Raw genomic sequence first — 20,843 nt, 5'->3', positions numbered from 1 at the left:
GTGGCTCACACCTGTAATCCTAGCACTTTGAGAGGCCAAGGTGAAGCCAGCTTCGCCAGCATGGTGAAACTCCATCTCTACTAAAAATACAGAAACTGGCCAGGCATGGTGGCACACGCCTGTAATCCCAGCTACTCGGGAGGCTGAGGCAGGAGAAGTGCTTTGAATCCAGGAGGGTGGAGGTTGCAGTGAACCATAATTGCCCCAATGCAATCCAGCCTGGGCGACAGCAAAAGAGTCCATCTCGAAAAATAAATTAAAAAAAAGAGAGAGGCTTAAGAGGGAAAGGGATCAAAAGGGATTAACCAAGTTGGGGTAGAAAGTAAGGAGTAGGGAAGGTGAGCCTTAAATCAAGATAAAACAGATGACTGGATCTTGGGTGTTTTCCCTGTAAGTACTCAGAGTTGGATGTTTGCCCAGAAGATAGCCAATTGAGAAGCAAAGGGAAGCTTCTCTCCAAAGCATAATTATCAAAGTGATGCCGTGATCCATTATGAATTGTGTAATCAATTTAGTGAGCATAACATGTTTTTTAACAAATTAAATCATACGGGAAAAATAAAAAGAGTATATCACATCATTCTGCCTCACAACAACGTAATATTTCATAGAAGTTGAATTCAAATTATTTCATTTTGGGACTACATACTTAAATTCTAAACTAAAACTGCTATAAATTTTAGGTAAGTTTCCCTTAAGATAACACCATATTATTTATTTACTTTCTCCAAGAGTTACTCCAGTCAACAATTATTTCAAGTTATTTATCACATACTCAGTGCTAGCCAGAGAAAGATCCTTTAAAAAACATTTATGACAATAAACTAGTCAATTACACTTGTAACAGCGCCACTAATTTGCTAACCTCAACTTTAATACTGTATACATAACAAAAGGAATAGCCTCTATTTTACAAGGAAATATTTTAATGCATTCATGTAGCTTAAATTTTTAAATATAAAGAAATTAGAAAAATTACTAATATTTCTAACAAAACAAATGGGCAGTCAGTTGCCAGTAAGTCCCTTGAAAAAAATAGAACAAAACGTCTACTCCACTGGAAAAAAGTACTAGAAAAAAAGCTGCATGTAAAATAAAGAGGTCATATACAACCAACCCAAGTGTGTCTATCAAGGTGTGTTCAGGCAAAGGTTTTAAAATGAGTGTTTTAAAATGACAAAGCCTAGAGTTTTCTTTTTAAAAATTTGCGAACATAAAAATGCTAGCCCACAGCCTAAAATTTCAAAATAAATAGTTATTACAGGCCAGGCGTGGTGGGTCATGCCTGTAATCACAGTACTTTTGGGAGTCTAGGCAGAGTTGGAGACCAGCCTGGGCAACAAAATGAGACCTTGTCTTTACAAAATATCAAAAAATTAGCTGGGTATGGTGAAGCATGCCTGTGGTCCCAGCTATTCCAGAGGCTGAGGCAGAAGGATCACTTGAGCCCAGGAGGTCAAGGCTTCATTGAGCTCTGATAGCTCCACTACACTCCAGCAAGGGTCACAGAGCAAGACCCTGTCTCAAATTTAAAAAATATATATATAACATAATCCAAGCCTTTTAAATATTTTCTCTCCCATTTGCATAACAATTTTCCAATGTATTCTTCCGAAGCATCTGTAAAAGGCTGAAAATAGATATCATTTTAGGTACGATGTTGGTCCACTCCAGTAGATGCCTGGGGCTTCCCTGCCTTTGCCCTCCCTTCTTAAGAAGAATGTGGTCAGAAACCTGTCTGGTGTATCTTTGTACTTCTACTTCCTCAGATCTCAGGAAGGGGTTTCAGGCAGAGGGGATGGTTGGGCAGGACTCTAGGCCATACACAATATAGCAACCAAATTCAGAAAAGATAAGTAATATTTTAGTGTATCAATGCTCTCATTTTCTCCTTAAAATATAAGGCATATGAGTGCACTGAAGTCTTATTCTGTATACTGTCCCAAAATGCTACTAAAGATCTTCTATTTGTGAAGAGAGCAAAACAAGTGAAATCAGTTTCCAGAAACCGAAAAATTTTACTTAACTACAATATAAAACTATGTGGTTGAGTTAGGGGACTCTGCACTGGCAATGAAGACTGATAGCATATTTTTCCCCCTTAATCTTTTGACTTAACAACTCAGACAAAAACTACATCCAAAATACCTTGAGCGAAATCTTTCCTTACAATTCTTGATGGGTGTAATATATAACTGATAGGGGTACCATTAAAGTATTGCCATGTACATGTAAGTTTGAAATGCTAGGGTTTTTTTCTGAAATGTCCGTTTTTATTTGAGCTTCTAGTACTTACTCAAGGAGGAACCGTGTAAAACTGCACAGTTCGGACAGTGATACAGGTCAATGTCAACAGCATGATGTTCTTCTACTCCAACACAGCTAAGACAAAGAAAAAAATCAATGTGTAAGTAAGCTGAAAATCTTCACTTAACTCTAATACAGTGGTTGGAATTTAGCTGAGAAATGTACAACCACCTCACCAACACATTTTTGTAGAGCACAGAAACACATATAAAGATAAATTTTATTCTGTTCTCTACAAACTTGCTAAGTGAGTATGGGGAACATACTATATTCAAAGTAATTCTCTCCTAGCAGGAGTAGAGACATCGGAAACAATACAATTATAAGCCATAAAATCCTCAACCATTATATAATGTCACTTGTTATAAAATATTAACAAAATGAGACAAAAGATAAATCACATTAAAATGTGAACAATGAAAACACTGTATGACAAAATTTGTGGGATGAAGAACTTAGAAACATATAGCTTTAAATGCATCCGTTAGAAAAAAAGAGGCTGAAATTAATGAGCTATGTATCTATCTCAAGAAGTTACAAAAATAATAGCCAAAAAAACCTTAAAAACAGAGATAGAAAGAAAAACAAAGAGAAGAAATCAGTGACACAGAAAAGATGTAATAGAGCACTGAAGACAAAAATTGATTGTTTGAAAAGATTTATAAAATTGGCAAACCTCTAATAAGGCCACAATAAAAGACAGAAGGCATAACCCATTCTAGGAATGAAAAGGGAGGCAAACTGAGATCCTAAGAATATTAGATATAAATGAGGATATTATTAAAAATTTTATGCTAAGAGATTTTAAAATATTAGATATGGGCAAACCTGAGTCATGAGGAAACAGACTATCTGAATAGTCCTGAACAATCACTTAGTAATTTTAAAAATTGACACACAAAAAAGACTCCAGGCCCACATGACCTCACATGCAAGTTCTGTCAAATATTCAAGGAATAAATAAATCTAATATCAAATTTATTCCAGAGAGCAGGAAAAAAGGAGTTGCTCCCTAACTCAATTCATGACAGCATAACCTTGGTACCAAAACTTGGAAAGAATTATAGGTTTTTTTATGAGCAAACATGTAAATATCAAGTTGGGTCTATCCCAGGAATACAAGGTGGCTTTTAACACTAAAAATCTTAATCAGTGAAACTTACCACATTATTAGATTAAAAGAAAAAAAAAATCGGCCGGGTGCGGTGGCTCAAGCCTGTAATCCCAGCACTTTGGGAGGCTGAGGCAGGTGGATCACGAGGTCAAGAGATCAAGACCATCCTGGTCAACATGGTGAAACCCTGTCTCTACTAAAAATACAAAAAAGTAGCTGGGCACAGTGGCGCGTGCCTGTAATCCCAGCTACTCAGGAGGCTGAGGCAGGAGAATTGCCTGAACCCAGGAGACGGAGGTTGAGGTGAGCCGAGATTGCGCCATTGCACTCCAGCCTGGGTAACAAGAGCGAAACTCCGTCTCAAAAAAAAAAAAGAAAAAAATCATATGACCATTTAAAAAGATGCAGAAAATGTATTTGATAAAACTCAACATTTATGTATAATTAGAAAGTAAACAAACCTCTTAGCCAGCTTAGAGGATACTTCCATAATCTGGAAAAGGGTACTTTTAAAATATCTTATGCAAATAACATGAAAGCAATCACTGTGAGATTAAGAACATAGCAAGAACACCTGCTATTACTACTTCTGGTGAACACTATGCTGGAGGATGGACTGGTACAGTAAAATAAGGAAAATAATTAAAAGGTGTAGGGGTTAGGGGGAAAAAAAGCTATCATCTGCAAATGCTATAGTTACACATGCAGAAAATACAAAAGAATCTATAGAGAAATCATAAGAATCAATAAAAAGATTGCTAAATATTAGTATATAAAAAACCCTATTTCCATAAACCAACAAGATAAAGCTAAAAAGTGAAATAACATACCATGTACAACTGCATGAAAGTGTCAAGTACAGTGGAATAAATTTAACAAAAATTATGCAAGACTTCTTTAAGGAAAAACATAAAATATTATTGAGTGACTTTAAAGAAAACCTAAATAAAGGGAGATATACATCAGGACCATGGGTTTGAAGTTCAGTAATGTAAAGATATTAATTCTCCTCAAAGTGATTTATAGATTCAATTTAATTCCAATCAACATCTGTGGAACCCAACAAGCTAGTTCTAAAATTAATATGGAAATGTACAGGGCCAAGAATATGCAAAGCATTCACAGAAAATAAAAACAAAACAAACCCCCCACCCTAAAATTCTACCAAGTATCAAGACTTATAAGTGCTAGGAATCAAGGCAATATGAAACAGATGCCAGTGCCCAAAACCAGATCTATGCATATGTGGACACTCATGTGTAACAGGAGACATGCAAGAGCACACAAAAATAAACTTCTCAATATAAGGTCCTAGACACCTTTTATAATCACATTTATATAAATATTTTATATAGCTGGGCATGGTGACTCATGACTGTAATCCCAGCACTTTGGGAGGCTGAGGCAGGTGGATCACCTGAGGTCAGAAGTTCAAGACCAGCCTGATCAACATGGAGAAACCCCGTCTCTACTAAAAATGTAAAATTAGCCAGGTGTGGTGGCACATGCCCGTAATCCTAGCTACTTATTAGGGAGGCTGAGGCAAAAGAATTGCTTGAACCCAGGAGGCAGAGGTTGTGGTGAGCCGAGATCGTGCCATTGCACTCGAGCCTGTGCAACAAAAGCGAAACACTGTCAATAAATATCTTATATATATGTATATTTTTATTTTTAAAAAGATATATCTGCCTGGCAGTGGCTCACATCTGTAATCCCAGCACTCTGGAAGGCAGAGGCAGGCGAATCACTTGCAGTCAGGAGTTAGAAACCAAACTGACTGACATAGCAAAACCCCATCTCTACTAAAAATACAAAAATTAGTCAGGCATAGTGGTGCATGCCTATAATCCCACTACTTGGGAGGCTGAGGCAGGAGAATCATTTGAACCCAGAAGGTGGAGACTGCAGTGAGCCAATATCAAACCACTGCACTCCAGCCTGGGCAACACAGCAAAATTCCACGTCAAAAAAAAAAAAAAAATATATATATATATATATATATATATATATTTATCTTTTTAAAAATAAACATTTATGTAAAAGGTATTTATATATATTTTATTTACATTATACATTTATATATAAATGTATAAATATCTTTTATAAACTATCTTATAAAAGATAAAATATCATATTTTTAAGATACTTTATTTTGTATTTTATAATTTTATGATATATTAAAATATATTTTTTAATAAAAGAAAAATAAAATTAGACATCTATCTCATAACATAAAAACTTATTCCAAAGTAGATCATAAACCTAAACACACATAAAATACAAAGTACAAAGGTTGTATAACATAATATAGAAAATATCTTTATGACGTTATGGCAGGAAGGACTGTCTTAATTAAAACACAAAAAGCACCATCCATAAGGGGGAAAAGCGGTGACTTCAGCCATATTAAAACAAACTCCTATTCATTAAACTATAAAGAGTGAAATAAGCCAGAGTAGCAGAAGACATTACAATACAGGTGGCCACCAAAGGAATTACACCCAGAATATACTGAACTCCTACAAATGAATACAAAAAAAAAAAAAAAAACCCCAGTAGAAAAATGAACAAAATACTTGGACAGGCACATCATAAAAAGAACTCTAAATGGCTGAATCACACATAAAAAGGTGTACAACCTCGTAAGTAACTGGGGGAAATAAAGATTAAAAGCACAATAAGTACAACATACACAAAAGACCAGCTAAAACTAAAAAGCCTGATGATACTACATGTTGAAGATGATGTGGAGCAATAGGAACTTTAAACTGATAATCTGATACAGCCACTGTGGAAAATAATTTGGCATTAAAACTGAAGAATCGTATACTCTATGATTATTCTATGACCAAGCAAAATCTTTTTTAGGTAAGCACACCTTAGAGAAACTCAGGCACTACCTATACGGAACCGCTTACAGAATCACTATTTGTGAGTCTATAAATAGTAAAATGGATAAATACAGCATATTATCATAACAGAACTCTATATGGTAATGAAAACAAAAGAATCGTACAATAAATGAATGAATTGTACCAGTTAATCAACATTGAGTTAAATTTTAAAAAGACATAAAGGAGGAGTACATATGGTATATTGTATTTATATAGAAAATTCAAAACTAGGGAAAGCTGAAGTATATTGCTTTGGGATAATAAAACTATCTTTAAAAGCAAGGAAGAGAAGGATCTTGACAGTAGGACAGTGGTTTCTTTCCTCTGGGGACTGTAATCTGGAAAGGATGGCAGGTGGTATCCTGGGGTTCTAGATGATTGTTATTACATGGGTCCATATTTTATGATTATTGGTTAAACTGTAGATTTATGTTTTAGGTACTTTTCTTCTATTATTATTCCATAATTAAATATCAAATAAAAACACACAATACACAAAATACTAAATTTCATAATTAAAATTCTACCCACAACCATGTAAAAAATTAGGTCAAAAAAGTCTTGAAATGCATTAATCTAATAACTAAAACAAAATATCAAAAGCAATGAATCAGAGACCTCCAGATACCCGAAAACAAGCCTACTCTCACCTGAGAGAACTCTAGTACACTTGCTACAATAAAGTCTTTGAGAGTCTGAGTAGAGCTTGCTGCAGTCCCAAAAGGTCAAACCCAAAAGACATCAACAAATAACATGACACTGTTGTTTGAATACTGAATCCATGTATAAATCAAACTATTACAATTTGCTTTTGAGTACAACACAAGTTTATTTGTCCAATTTGGATTTACATCATTTTCCCCATAAAAAGCAAAAGGTAAATATGCTAATTGTTTAAAAATTTACTTTTTAACTGAAAGACTACAAATTTCCAATTCATGAAGTTAATGTTATATAAAATTTTATATATCTGTACATACAATTCCCTTGGTCCATAGTTTCCTATAAAAAACTCAAAAAGGTTTCTGTCACCCAAAGGGTTAAGAATTGCTGGATGGAGGATTCACACTTCCCAACTTCAAACCCTCTTAACAAAGCTACGGTAATCAACACAGTGTGGTACTGACATAAGGACAGACAAACCAAATAGAACTGAGAGTCCAGAAATAAACTCTTACATTGGTGGCCAACTAATTTTTGGCAAGAGTACTAAGATCATTCAAGGGGAAAAAATAGTCTGTTCAACAAATGGTATGAAACAATATACATGAAAAAGAATGTGTTTGGACCTCTACCACACACCATATACAAAAATTAACTCAGATGGCTCATATACCTAAAGGTAAGAACACTATAAAACTCTTGAAATAAAGCATAACAATAAGTGTTCAAGGCCTTGAATCATTAGATCTGACACCAAAAGCACATGAGACAAAAGAAAAAATAAACTGGTCTTCACACTACAGTCTAAAGGCTTCTATTTTTCTCAGCTAAGTTTAGTGTGAGACACTCAGCTAAGTATGAAAAAAAAAAGTAGAGGTATGAGGAAAAGAAGTATAAAAGGGTTGATCTGGAGAATGAAAGACCAAAAAACACAGTAACATTGCTAGCTAATGTTGAGAGTCTGAGTCCACCTGAGGTTCCAGACAGTGAATTCCATACCTGATATCTGTCCTCAACACACATACACACTCTCTCTCTCTCTCTCTCTCTCTCTCTCTCTCTCTCTCTCTCTCTCTCTCTCTTTCTCTCTCTCATGCTGAAATATAATCAAAATACTGGAGGTGGGGCCTGGTGGGAATTGTTTGGTCATGGGGATAGATCCCTCAGGAATGTCTTGTGCTGTCCTAGGGATAGTCAGTGAGTTCTCATGAGATCTGGTTTAAAAATGCATAGTGCCTCCCTCCTACTCCCTTGCATCTGTACTAGCCATGGGAGCACCTTCTCCCCCTTCACCTTCTGCCATGATCAAAAGCTTCCTAAGGCCTCACCAGGAGCAGATGCCAGCACCACGCTTTCTGTTCTATAGGCAACACAGCCTAAAGAACCATTAGTCAATTAAACCTCTTCTTTCTAAATGACTCAGCCTCAGGTATTTCTTTATAATGATGCAAAAACAGCCTAATACAAAACCATTTCTATGTATTTATGTAATATTTTTTCAGCAGTCTTCACCTGTGCAGTGCAGACCCAGAGTAGAAAAATGAGTTCATCCAGAGTTGGGGTTTTTGTAGGTAAAGACCAAAAAGGAGTTCCTGATATTTACAAGGCAATTAAAGGATGACTTGTAAAATGTAAGCAGTCAAAAAAGATGTGAAAACAGAAGGTAGTGAGAAAATGGTGAGATCATCTGAGGGGTCTCAATGGATCCCAGCACTGGGTCGGTGGACAGCCTTGAGCAAGTGACCCAGAAGGAGCAGAGATGATGCCCAAAGAGTAGAATGTTTGGAATCTGACATTTCTGAGGTAGCATCATCTATAACAGTGATAAGATCCAAGTGTGAAAACAGTGTGTAGCTAAAATGGAGCAAGAAAAAGATCACTGCAGACAAGTGGTAAGATGCATGAGAGCTACCTCTGAATTCAATAGAACAAGTACAGTTCATTAAGTGTCAAAAGAATTAGGTGCTGTACTCCCACCAAAACAGAAACTCAATGTTAACAGATGCCAAGCTGGCACTTTTTCTGTAGAAACCCCTGGTTTGTCTTGTCTCACCTTGACCATGGCCACATTCCCCACTCCTAAGAAGTGACTGTGACACCAAAAGAATCAGATAAAAAAAGTTAGATGTGACCTGAAAAACCAAAACCAGCATATAATAAACTCTCCATGAACATTTAAGATACAAAAATCAGGATGACTCCCATGAGGGTTAGGGCAAAAAGAGGGAGACAGGGACATTTCAATTGGTTAAGAACACCTCAGGCTAAACATGACTATTAATCTTCAATGATCCATGAGTTCCTTTCTCTAGTGTCTACTCTCACCCCTACCTCACCCCATATAATCTGTTTTATTAAATGTCAGTGAGGGCTGCAGGTTTGGGCCAGTTCTAATCAACTAGTAAAACATTTTTGGCTACATTTGTTTTGAAATTTCAACACAATAGTAAATTTGGTATATCAATAAAAACATTAAATTTGGCAAACCAGTAAATCTGAAAAACACTCCATTTAAATCAACCATACAAAATATAATTTTAAAAAATTAAACTAAACACAAAAAGTTAACATTCCTAAACCAATAATTATCTCAGGTCTTTAAAAGGAACCAAAAGGAACTATTGCCTATACTTACGTTTCTCTCTCAGAGGGAGGTATAACTTCTCTCTACCCTTTATCACCCACTCCATCCTTCACTCACTGCCCCCCAACTAAAAAAATGCTAGAATTGTGATAGTTTTAACAGACATGTTAAGAGCAAATACAGCAGGACACACAAAATGCACAACTCCAAAAACAAATTTTCTAAGAATCACTTTCAACCCTGGCACATAACCTTTAGTCTCTTCCACTCCACTTATTTCTCTTGTAAAACGTTCCTTCAAATACAGATTGTCACACTTCCTAACAGCAAAATGTTCAGTTTATTAGACCACTTCGGGTGCGGGGGAACGGGGGAGGTGTTTTCCTACAGGGTGACAATCTGACCTTTGCAAATAGCTTCCATCTATAGAACACCCTCACTGCCATTTGGTGAGTGAGGCAGTGACAACTTTAGCACTTTCCATTGTCTTAATCTTCTGAAATGGTTGCTTAGCTGGCATTTTTTGACACTTGATGAGAACTGAATTGAATTAATGACTAACCAAAATTCCCTAGGATCAGCCAAACATTCTCTTTTTTCCTCTCAGATAATACTCTCATTTATATTCTCTACTCTCGGTGTTAGGAGAGTGGGTGGCCAAATTCTTTCAGATCTTACTGTCAGTGGACTTCATTACATATTCCTCTTGCTTCAGATGCTCTCCCCAATTCTTCACCAAACAATCTTACACTACCTAGTCTTCAAAGCCCCATTCAAATTCCTCCTCCTTGGTGATACTGCACTTGATCACACCACAGAAAGTCCTCTGACATTTTACTGATACACATTTCTATCAAAACAAAAGGGCAGAAGGAAAAAGAAAAACCTTTCCACTGATTTATGGCCTAACATTGTTTAATATTGAGCAATTTTTATACCCTATTCCCTGAACTGCACTCCTTACGACTTCTCTCTCAATAGTAAGTACAAGATGATTGATCACAAAAAATTTTTGTTGACTATTACCTGTGCTGCAAACTTACTTGAAAACTAATATATTATGGCAAAGTTTTTAAAAATTCTATTCAGTTTGCATTTTTTTAAGAATTAGGTACAGCAACTAAAGGCAACAGTTGGTAAAAAGGGAAAGATCTTTTAACATGTAAATTACAATTTTCATCTTTCCTTATACAGTAGAAGGCTGTGGTAATGAAATTTATACATCTGAAATTTTGCTTCAGTTCAAGTTTTCACCTGTATATCAGAAATTCACCTTCTCATCCAAAGCACCTAACTACTTTCTTCACTGTGACATCTGACATAATCAGAGGACTGAGTCATTGTATACCCCTAAAGTCCCACACCAATATTAACAAAGGAGCATGGGGAGTGGCCTTTGAGGTAAATTAATTCCAGGAATACAGAGGATAGCTGACAACTTGCTCTTCATGTTTGATTTTCTATCTTAACTCTGGGGTCAGTTTACATCTAGGAACAGCTATAGAAGAGGCAAAGTCTCCCCAGTCTACTACTTCCATGCCACCGATAAGCATGAATTAACTGGCTTCAGTGGGATGCACAGATTGAATAATTAGAAAGACTTGATTTGATTTCCAGCTCTACTTGTTTTGTCTTGGAGCAAGTTTCTCAATCTGCCTGAGGAGCAGGCATTCCCCAAGGATTAAGTAGGACAGTGTATTTCAGTATGTAAAGCAATGGACTAAGCCTATAGTAAGCAATGGCACAGTAAACATACTAAACAGCAGCTATTAATATTATTATCACAGCTCCACCAGGTTCCAGTCAGCCAACACCACCCTAATCAACAGCTTATTAGCTTTGAGGCTTGAGCCCAAATAGGAACTGAGCTTTTATGATTGGGCTTAATATTTTTTTCTTCAATAATGTCTCTTTAGAGCATACACCAGGTACTCAAATGGCTATGCTTCAAGAAAAAAAAAAAGTGAATTTGTTTTCAATTTTTAATTAATTTTAGATGGTGGAGTTGAGAAAAATCTCCCTCTCTAGAGTCAGTGTGCCTGTGTTAGAATCCCAGCTAACCCACTTAGTATGCTGTGTGACTTTGGTAACTTACTTTACCTGCTTTTTTTTTGGTCCCCTCATCTGTAACGATAGGAAATGGTAACAGTAACTCTCTCAAAGCATTTTTAAGAAAATTAATATACATAAAATGTTTAGAATGAAACTATAGAACAATGGTTTTGTTGTCCAAAATCTTATTTTGCTAGCCAGTAAAAATAAAGCTTATTAATCAGCTTAGAAGGTTGACATTCTTACTAAAAATACTAGGATGCCAACATGCATTTTCACAGTTCACTTTATTACCAGATATCAGCTAAGGTAAAAATTTATAATTTGTACATATGAAATATTTCCAGTGAAAAATCAAACTGATAATATATGATTAAATTTGTGGCTCAGAAAAACCCACCTTCTATTGTTTTCTTGCTAACATAAAACTGTTCTCACAAAATTAAATGTTTTCTTTATAAACTGAGCATGGCATACTTCCACTTTTGTGAAGATTATATATTTGACACATTAAAGCTGTGTACTGGCATACTATATGCTTAAGGGGTCTGAACTGAATGCATACTCTGAACCAAATTCCTTTGGTTCACAATAATCTCATAATATTCATGTATGGTTCACTTTTCCTACCTCCAGCAACAGGACTCATGCTTCCAACTGTCCCAGGGCTGCCAGAATTATTTCCAACCAGCTGATAAAAAGAATCTATGTTAATAAGGCTAAGAGAGAAAGACAGTATAAAAAGGAACTGATCAAAGAACATGAGGGGTAAATAAGAGGGTTGAAGAACCAAGATGTGCATTCAGTGGTACAAAACATACCCCCAAAAAGCTAAAAATCCTATTGACAAGCTTCTAATTAAATTTGTCTGACAATGAATATATGAAATAGATACATCAATCGGATTTACATGGTGATACATTATTTGCTTCAAGTACATAAATGCTTGTTATTTTGCTCTTCACTGGCTGACATCTTGGATGCAGAGTAACTGGCAATGCAAATAAATAGTAAATGCATCTTTACGAATAAGCACAAATTGTTTCATGAAGGAAATAATATCTATTTAAATGTACTAAAGAAGGAAGAGGTGTTTTACATTTCTGAAATATTCAAGAAGCTAAATATACTTACTTTTAACTGTCCTGTGTGCAAAGAACAGTAAAACTCTCAAATTAATACTCTCTTACTCCTCAGCCTACTTTGTGCCTAGCTGACTGGGTATGGGGAATGTCTACACAGACTAAAAAAGTCAGGATACAAACAGTGCCCAGTAGATCTGCTATTTTTGTGGCAATAGACTATTCTTTTATTTATAAACTGTGATAACATCAAATAACGGTCATCCCAAAATGCATATGATGTAAGAATTTGATAAGAACTTTGTAAATCATCTTAGGGAAGAAAAAACTTGCCATGATAAAGGATAAAGAGTATCAATTTCATAAAGGTTTGCTTGGCAATGTTTTTAAGTTAAGGGAAAGAAGTATGCTATCCGTAATATAGATCTAAAGTGTGTATATACATAATAGTATGTATGTGCAGTTCTACCACAGATGTGAATATTTATATGCATCTCTTAAATATAGGTATTAAGAGTGAAAGACCCAGGCAGCAGGGCGGAGCCCACGGCAACAAGGCAGAGCCCACAACAGCAGGGCAGAGCCCACGGCAGCAGGGCAGAGCCTCGGAAGGCAGGTAGTGACTCGACTGCCTCCTTGCTGGACAGGACAGTGCAATGGATACTCATAAATAAAGCCCTAACTCCTTGAGACAGAGCACCTGAGGAAAAAAAGGGGCTTTATGAGTTCTGCTGCAGCAGACTTAAACGTACCTGCCTAGCAGCCTGAATGAACAACAGAGCTCACAGCTCAGCACTTGAGCTCCTATAATACAGACTGTCTTCTCAAGCAGCTCCCTGACCCCCGTATATCCAAAGAGTCACCTCACTAAAGACTGATCAGACTGACATTTGGCGGGCATCATTCTGGGACAAAGATAACAAGACGAAACTAGTAGCATCCCTCACTGTTCCGCAACTGCTACAGGTGTACCCCAGGCAAGCAGGGCCTGGAGTGGACCTCAGCAGTCCTACAGCAGAGGGGCTAGGCTGTTAGAAGGAAAACCAAGAAACAGAAATACTTCATCATCAACAATCTGGGCATCCACTCAGAGACCCAATCGAAAAGTCAGCAACTACTCAGACGACAGGTGGATAAATCCACAAAGATGGGAAGAAACCAGCGCAAAAAGGAGGAAAACACCCAAAAGGGAAACACCTCGCCTCCTACAAGGGACCACAATCCCTGACCAGCAAGGGAACAAAGCTGGACGGAGAATGAGTGTGATGAAATGACAGAATCAGACTTCAGAAGGTGGGTAATGAGAAACCGGTGAACTAAAAGAACATGTTCTAACTCAATGCAAAGAAACTAAGAACCTTGAAAAAAGATTTGAGGAAATGATAACAAGAATGGACAACTTAGAGAGGAATATGAGTGAATTGATGGAGCTAAAAAACACAACACAAGAACTTCATGAAGCATGCACAAGTCTCAACAGCCAAATTGACCAAGCAGAAGAAAGGATATCAGAGGTCGAAGATCAACTCAATGAAATAAAACGAGAAGGCAAGATTAGAGAAAAAAGCGCAAAAAAGAATGAACAAAGTCTCCAAGAAATGTGGGACTATGTGAAGAGACCTAATCTGCGTTTCATAGGTGTACCTGAATGTGACGAAGACCCTAAAAAGCTAGAGGAGCAAGCTAAAAAAAACTCAAAACATAGCAGAAGACAAGAAATAACTAAGATCAGAGCAGAACTGAAGGAGACAGAGACACGAAAAACCCTTCAAATAATCAATAAATCCAAGAGCTGATGTTTTGAAAAGATCAACAAAATAGACAGACCACTAGCCAGACTGATCAAAAAAAAAGCGAGACTAACCAAATAGATGCAATAAAAAACGATAAAGGGGAAATTACCACATATTCCACAGAAATTCAAACCATCATCAGAGAATATTACGAACAACTCTATGCACATAAATTAGTAAACCTGGAAGAAATGGATAAATTCCTGGACACTTGTGTCCTCCCAACCTAAACCAGGAGAAAGCTGAAACTATGAATAGACCAATAACAAAGTCTGAAGTTGAGGCAGCAATTAAGAGCCTACCACACAAAAAAAGCCCAGGTCCAGATGGGTTCACAGCTGAATTCTACCAGACACACAAAGAGGACCTGTTACCATTCCTTCTGAACTATTTCAAATAATTCAAAAAGAGGGAATCCTTCCCAAATCATTTTATGAGACCAACATCATGCTGATACCAAAACCCGGCAGAGACTCAACAAGAAAAGAAAACTTCAGGCCGATATCCATGATGAACACAGATGCAAAAATCTTCCATAAAATACTGGCAAGCCGATTGCAACAGCCCATCAAAAAGCTTATCCACCATGATGAAGTAGGATTCATCCCGGGGATGCAAGGCTGGTTCAAGGTACGCAAGTCTGTAAACATAATTCACCACATAAACAGAACCAAAAACAAAAACCACATGATTATCTCAATTGATGCAGAGAAGGCCTTTGACAAAATTCAACAGCCCTTTATGCTACAAACCCTCAATAAACTCGGTATTGATGGAACGTATCTCAAAATAATAAAAGCTATTTATGACAAACCAAGAGCCAATATCATACTGAATGGGCAAAAGCTGGAAGCATTCCCTTTGAAATCTGGCACTAGACAAGGATGCCCTCTCTCACCACTCCTATTCAATATAGTACTGGAAGTCCTAGCCAGAGCAATCAGGCAAGAAAAAGAAATAAAGGGTATTCAAATAGGAAAGGAGGAAGTCAAATTGTCTCTATTTGCAGACGACATGATTGTGTATCTAGAAGACCCCATCATCTCAGCCCAAAAACTCCTGAAACTGATAAGCAACTTCAGCAAAGTCTCAGGATACAAAATCTATGTGCAAAAATCACAAGCATTCCTATACACCAATAACAGACTTAAAGAGAGCCAGATCAAGAACGAACTGCCATTCACAATTGCTACAAAGAGAATAAAATACCTAGGAATACAACTAACAAGGAATGTAAAGGACCTCTTCAAGGAGAACTACAAACCCCTGCTCAATGAAATAAGAGAAGACACAAACAGATGGAGAAACATTCCATGTTCATGGTTAGGAAGAATCAGTATTGTGAAAATGGCCATACTGCCCAAAGTTATTTACAGACTCAACGCTATCCCCATCAAGCTACCAATGACCTTCTTCACAGAACTGAAAAAAACCACCTTAAACTTCATATGGAACCAAAAGAGAGCCCGCATAGCCAAGTCAATTCTAAGCAAAAAGAACACAGCAGGAGGCATCACACTACCGGACTTCAAACTATACTACAAGGCTACAGTAATCAAAACAGCATAGTACTGGTACCAAACCAGAGATATAGACCAATGGAACAGAACAGAGGCATCGGAGGCAACACAACATACCTACTACCATATGATCTTTGATAAACCTGAAAAAAACAAGCAATGGGGAAAGGATTCCCTGTTTAATAAATGGTGTTGGGAAAACTGGCTAGCCATGTGCAGAAAGCAGAAACTTGACCCCTTCCTGACACCTTACACTAAAATTAACTCCAGATGGATTAAAGACTTAAACATAAGACCTGGCACCATAAAAACCCTAGAAGAAAATCTAGGCAAAACCATTCAGGACATAGGAGTAGGCAAGGACTTCATGACCAAAACACCAAAAGCACTGGCAACAAAAGCCAAAATAGACAAATGGGACCTAATCAAACTCCACAGCTTCTGCACGGCAAAAGAAACGTCATTAGAGTGAATTGGCAACCAACAGAATGGGAAAAAATTTTTGCAGTTTACCCATCTGACAAAGAGCTGATATCCAGAATTTACAAAGAAAACAGATTTACAAGAAAAAAACAAACAGACCCATTCAAAAATGGGCAAAGGACATGAACAGACACTTTACAAAAGAAGACATACATGAGGCCAACAAACTTATGAAAAAATGCTCATCATCACTGGTCATTAGAGAAATGCAAATCAAAACTACATTGAGATACCACCTCATGCCAGTTAGAATGGCGATCATTAAAAAATCTGGAGACAACAGATGCTGGAGAGGATGTGGAGAAACAGGAACACTTTTACACTGCTGGTGGGAGTGTAAATTAGTTCAACCATTGTGGAAGATGGTGTGGCTATTCCTCAAGGACCTAGAAATAGAAATTCCATTTGACCCAGCAATCCCATTACTGGGTATATATCCAAAGGACTATAAATCGTTCTACTATAAGGACACATGCACACGAATGTTCACTGCAGCACTGTTTACAATAGCAAAGACCTGGAACCAACCCAGATGCCCTTCGATGATAGACTGGACTGGGAAAATGTGGCACATATACACCATGGAATATTATGCAGCAATCAGAAACGATGAATTTGTGTCCTTTGTAGGGACATGGATGAATCTGGAGCACATCATTCTCAGCAAACTGACACAAGAGCAGAAAATGAAATACCGCATATTCTCACTCATAGACAGGTGATGAACAGTGAGAACACATGGACACAGGGAGGGGAGCACTACACACTGGGGTCTATTGGGGGGAATAGGGGAGGGACAGCAGCAGGGGGGAGCTGGGGAGGGATAGCAGGGGGAGAATTGCCAGATGTGGGTGAAGGGGAGGAAGACAGCAAATCACACTGCCATGTGTGTACCTATGCAACTATCTTGCATATCCTGCACATGTACCCCAAAACTTAAAATGCAATAAAAAAGGAAAAAAATATATATATGTGAGCCACATATGTGATTTTAATTTTTTTAGTAGACATATTTAAAAAAAAAAAGAGAGAGAGAGTGAAAGTCACGTAGAGAAAAATGATTCCTTTGGCATGGCAAGTTTTATGGTATAATTTACCACCTGCTTTCTGTCTTCTTCTCTGTCCATTCCCACCTCCCTTAACACTAAGGAAAGGTCAAACATCACTAAGCACCTTGAGCCCAGAGATGGAAAATGAGAAAAGCTTCCTGTTTCTAGCTGCTCTGACCATCATACAGGGTCTCATCAATAAAGAAATAAATACACCCTACTACCTTCATGTATCTTTGACTGATGAATTCTATAAGATGAAACATTATACAAAAGCTTATTAGTACCTAGAAGTACAATGAAATCTTTACCGTGTCCAGTTCTTCATGAAATGCAAGACTTTCTAAATTCCTTTAATATTCAGTCTATCTGTGGCTCCCAAAGCTGGCTGTGCATTGGAATCCCCTATAGAGCTTTTATAAGCTGCTACAAGACAGCCTTTCAAAAAAGAATGCAGCAGCTCTGTAAGCAGGAATATGGAAAGATCTCCAGGTTTGCTTGCTGTAAAGCAACAAAAGCCAGGTGGTACAGAACAGTTTGTATGTGATCTCCCCTATCCCTATGTTTGTAAATGCAAGGTATATGTCTGGATGGACATGCAAGAAATTGGTAACAGCAGTTGCCTCTGGGAAAGAAATGGAGAAGAGGAGAATTGCTTTTCACCACAGAATCTTCTCTATACCTTTTGAAATCGGCAGTGTACATTGTTGATTCTAAAAAAGGAAAACACATTCCTGAGCCCCACCCTTGATCTGCAGGGAAAGTTAATGAGTGTGGCCCCAAAATCTCCTGTTGCCCAGGCTGGAGTACAATGGGGTGATCTCAGCTCACTGCAACCTCTGCCTCCCAGATTCAAGCAATTCTCTCGTCACAGCCTCCCAGGTAGCTGGGATTACAGGCATGCACCACCACACCCGGCTAATTTTTTGTATTTTTAGTAGAGACGGGTTACCATGTTGGCCAGGCTCATTTTTTGAACTTCTGACCTCAGGTGATTCACCCTCCTCGGCCTCCCAAAGTGCTGGGTTTACAGGCGTGAGCCACCTCATCCAGCCAATAATCTCTGTTTTTAACAAGTTTCCCAGGTGATTCTTTTGCAGCAATCTCAGTGAGAAATGGCATTGTGGAACTATTGATCTAAAACTCTAGCATAACGGCTTAGTGCAACACCAAATTTACAGCTGCTTCCTCTCAAAGCTTTGTTACTCCAGTTGGACTTTAAGCTCCTGAAAGACATGGGTAATATTTAAATCATAACTTCTCACTGCCCACAGATCTACCTAAAGCTGATTACATAATAGATTCTCACAAAATATTTCCTGATTGACACAAAGCAGGAATGCCAAGAACATCAGAGAGACATTTGTGTGGGCTACCATCTTGGAGCCTGTTTAAATATAAATTTTATAAATATAAAGGGATAGAAAATGAATATGAGGGTAAATATGATGAGTTTTTTGTTCGAGATTTTATTCTGAAATGCCCATACATTTTGTCAATGAAAAAGGACACAGTATTCCTGACTATTTAGGTTCGGGTAAGTATAATCCTCTTGTACAGGAAAAAAAGTATCTTTATTCATCACCAATTTATATATAATGCCCATTTACTTCCCTTTCCTTCCATGTACATTTGGAATGTCAGATTAAGATAGGGACAGTCTTCTAATAAAGAAGAAGACAAATGGATCATAAACAAAATAAATTTGATCTTTAAAAGATGAACAAATAGTCATCTAAAACTCTCCAAAACCCAGCTGACAGTTTTGTTTCCCATTGCAAGTACAGAAGGGAAAACTATATTTTCTAAGGCCTAATGACACCTACAGAAGATTGAATATATACAGAAATAAGAGATCACACCCTGGGATAAAAGATAATAGCAAAAACTTACGTATCTAGATCATTTCATGATGAATCGGGTACAAAGGGCAAGAGTCAACTAAGGCAAATCAAGTAGATCTAGTTTTCCTACTAACGTTTCTCATCTCATAAATAAGTCTTCAGGACCTGCATCTAAGGGGAATGAACACATTTCAAACCAAGCCAAGCCACGAGAAAGCATTCACATTAAAGACCTTTCTGTTGGAACAGAAACTAAAGCAGCATTCTAAGGGGGACAATATCCTTAGCATGCTTTTTCATTCTTGATCAAAGATTAGTTAGAGTAGGGTCTGAACCACAGAAATCTTGACATAATTCATAACAAATATCCTACATGGATATTTATATATGACCCAGAGATCATTATATATGACCCAAGACCAGCCTGGGCAACAAGGCAAAACCCAACCTCTACTAAAAATACAAAAATTAGCTGGCCGTGGTGGCACATGCTTTTAATCCTAGCTATTCAGGAGGCTGAGGTGCGAGAATTACTTGAACCCAGTAAGCAGAGATCGCAGAGTGAGCTGAGATCGTCCGATTGCTCCCCAGCCTGGGCAACAGAGTAAGACTCTGTCTCCAAAAGAAGAATTTTAATACAATTATAAATCAGAAGTATCCTTCACTAGCAAAATAGGTAGCACTGAGTTGCTAGAAAAGGTCAACAGCAAGCACTGGACCTTTCTATTTCAAAACATACAAGCCAAGCCAGGGCAAGGCAATATCTAAAGTACATAAAGTATAAGGAGGATTTTTTTTTTTTTTTTTTTGAGACAGAGTTTTGCTCTTGTTGCCCAGGCAAGAGTGCAATGGTACAATCTTGGCTCACTGCAACCTCCACCTCCTGGGTTCAAGCGATCCTCCTGCCTTAGCCTCCCTAGTAGCTAGGATTACAGGTATATGCCACCATGCCCAGCTAATTTTGTATTTTTAGTAGAGACAGGATTTCTCCGTTTGGGTCAGGCTGGTCTCGAACTCCTGACCTCGGGTGATCTGGCCACCTTGGCCTCCCTAAGTGCTGGGATTACAGGAGTGAGCCACCACACCTGGCCTGTAAGAAGTATTTTTAACCTATTCACATACTGAATCCATTTAAAAGATAATCTGTCATTATAGGTTCCTTAAAGTCCATTTTGTAATTCCCTCTGCTGCCAGGCTGGAGTGCAGTGGTGAGATCTTGGCTCACTGCAACCTCTCTCCTGGGTTCAAGCGACTCTTATGCTTCAACCTCCCAGGTAGCTGAGATTACAGGCATGTGCCACCATACCAGCTAATTTTTGTATTTTTCAGCAGAGACAAGGTTTCACCATGTTGGCCAGGATGGTCTTGATATCCTAACTTCATAATTTGCCTGCCTTGGCCTCCCAAAGTGCTGGCCATTTTGTCATTTTTAATCTCCACTAAAGATCACATCATCAA

The 20,843-nt window shown here is 37.6% G+C and overlaps 1 protein-coding gene across 2 annotated transcripts in view; it reads right to left on the bottom strand.

Moving 5' to 3' along the window:
• KDM7A (lysine demethylase 7A) overlaps positions 1 to 20,843 on the bottom strand; it is a 96,976-nt gene that overhangs the window by 54,582 nt on the left and 21,551 nt on the right. For both annotated transcript variants that reach the window (XM_002751936.6, XM_078343635.1), the window contains exon 2: positions 2,297 to 2,382. In XM_002751936.6, coding sequence (XP_002751982.1) covers positions 2,297 to 2,382 — 86 coding nt within the window. The remainder of the gene's footprint in view (positions 1 to 2,296; positions 2,383 to 20,843) is intronic.

This window comes from Callithrix jacchus, chromosome 11 (assembly GCF_049354715.1).
Source record: "Callithrix jacchus isolate 240 chromosome 11, calJac240_pri, whole genome shotgun sequence".
In the NCBI taxonomy this organism is placed as follows: domain Eukaryota; kingdom Metazoa; phylum Chordata; class Mammalia; order Primates; family Cebidae; genus Callithrix; species Callithrix jacchus.
This window is presented reverse-complemented; position numbering and strand designations above follow the sequence as displayed.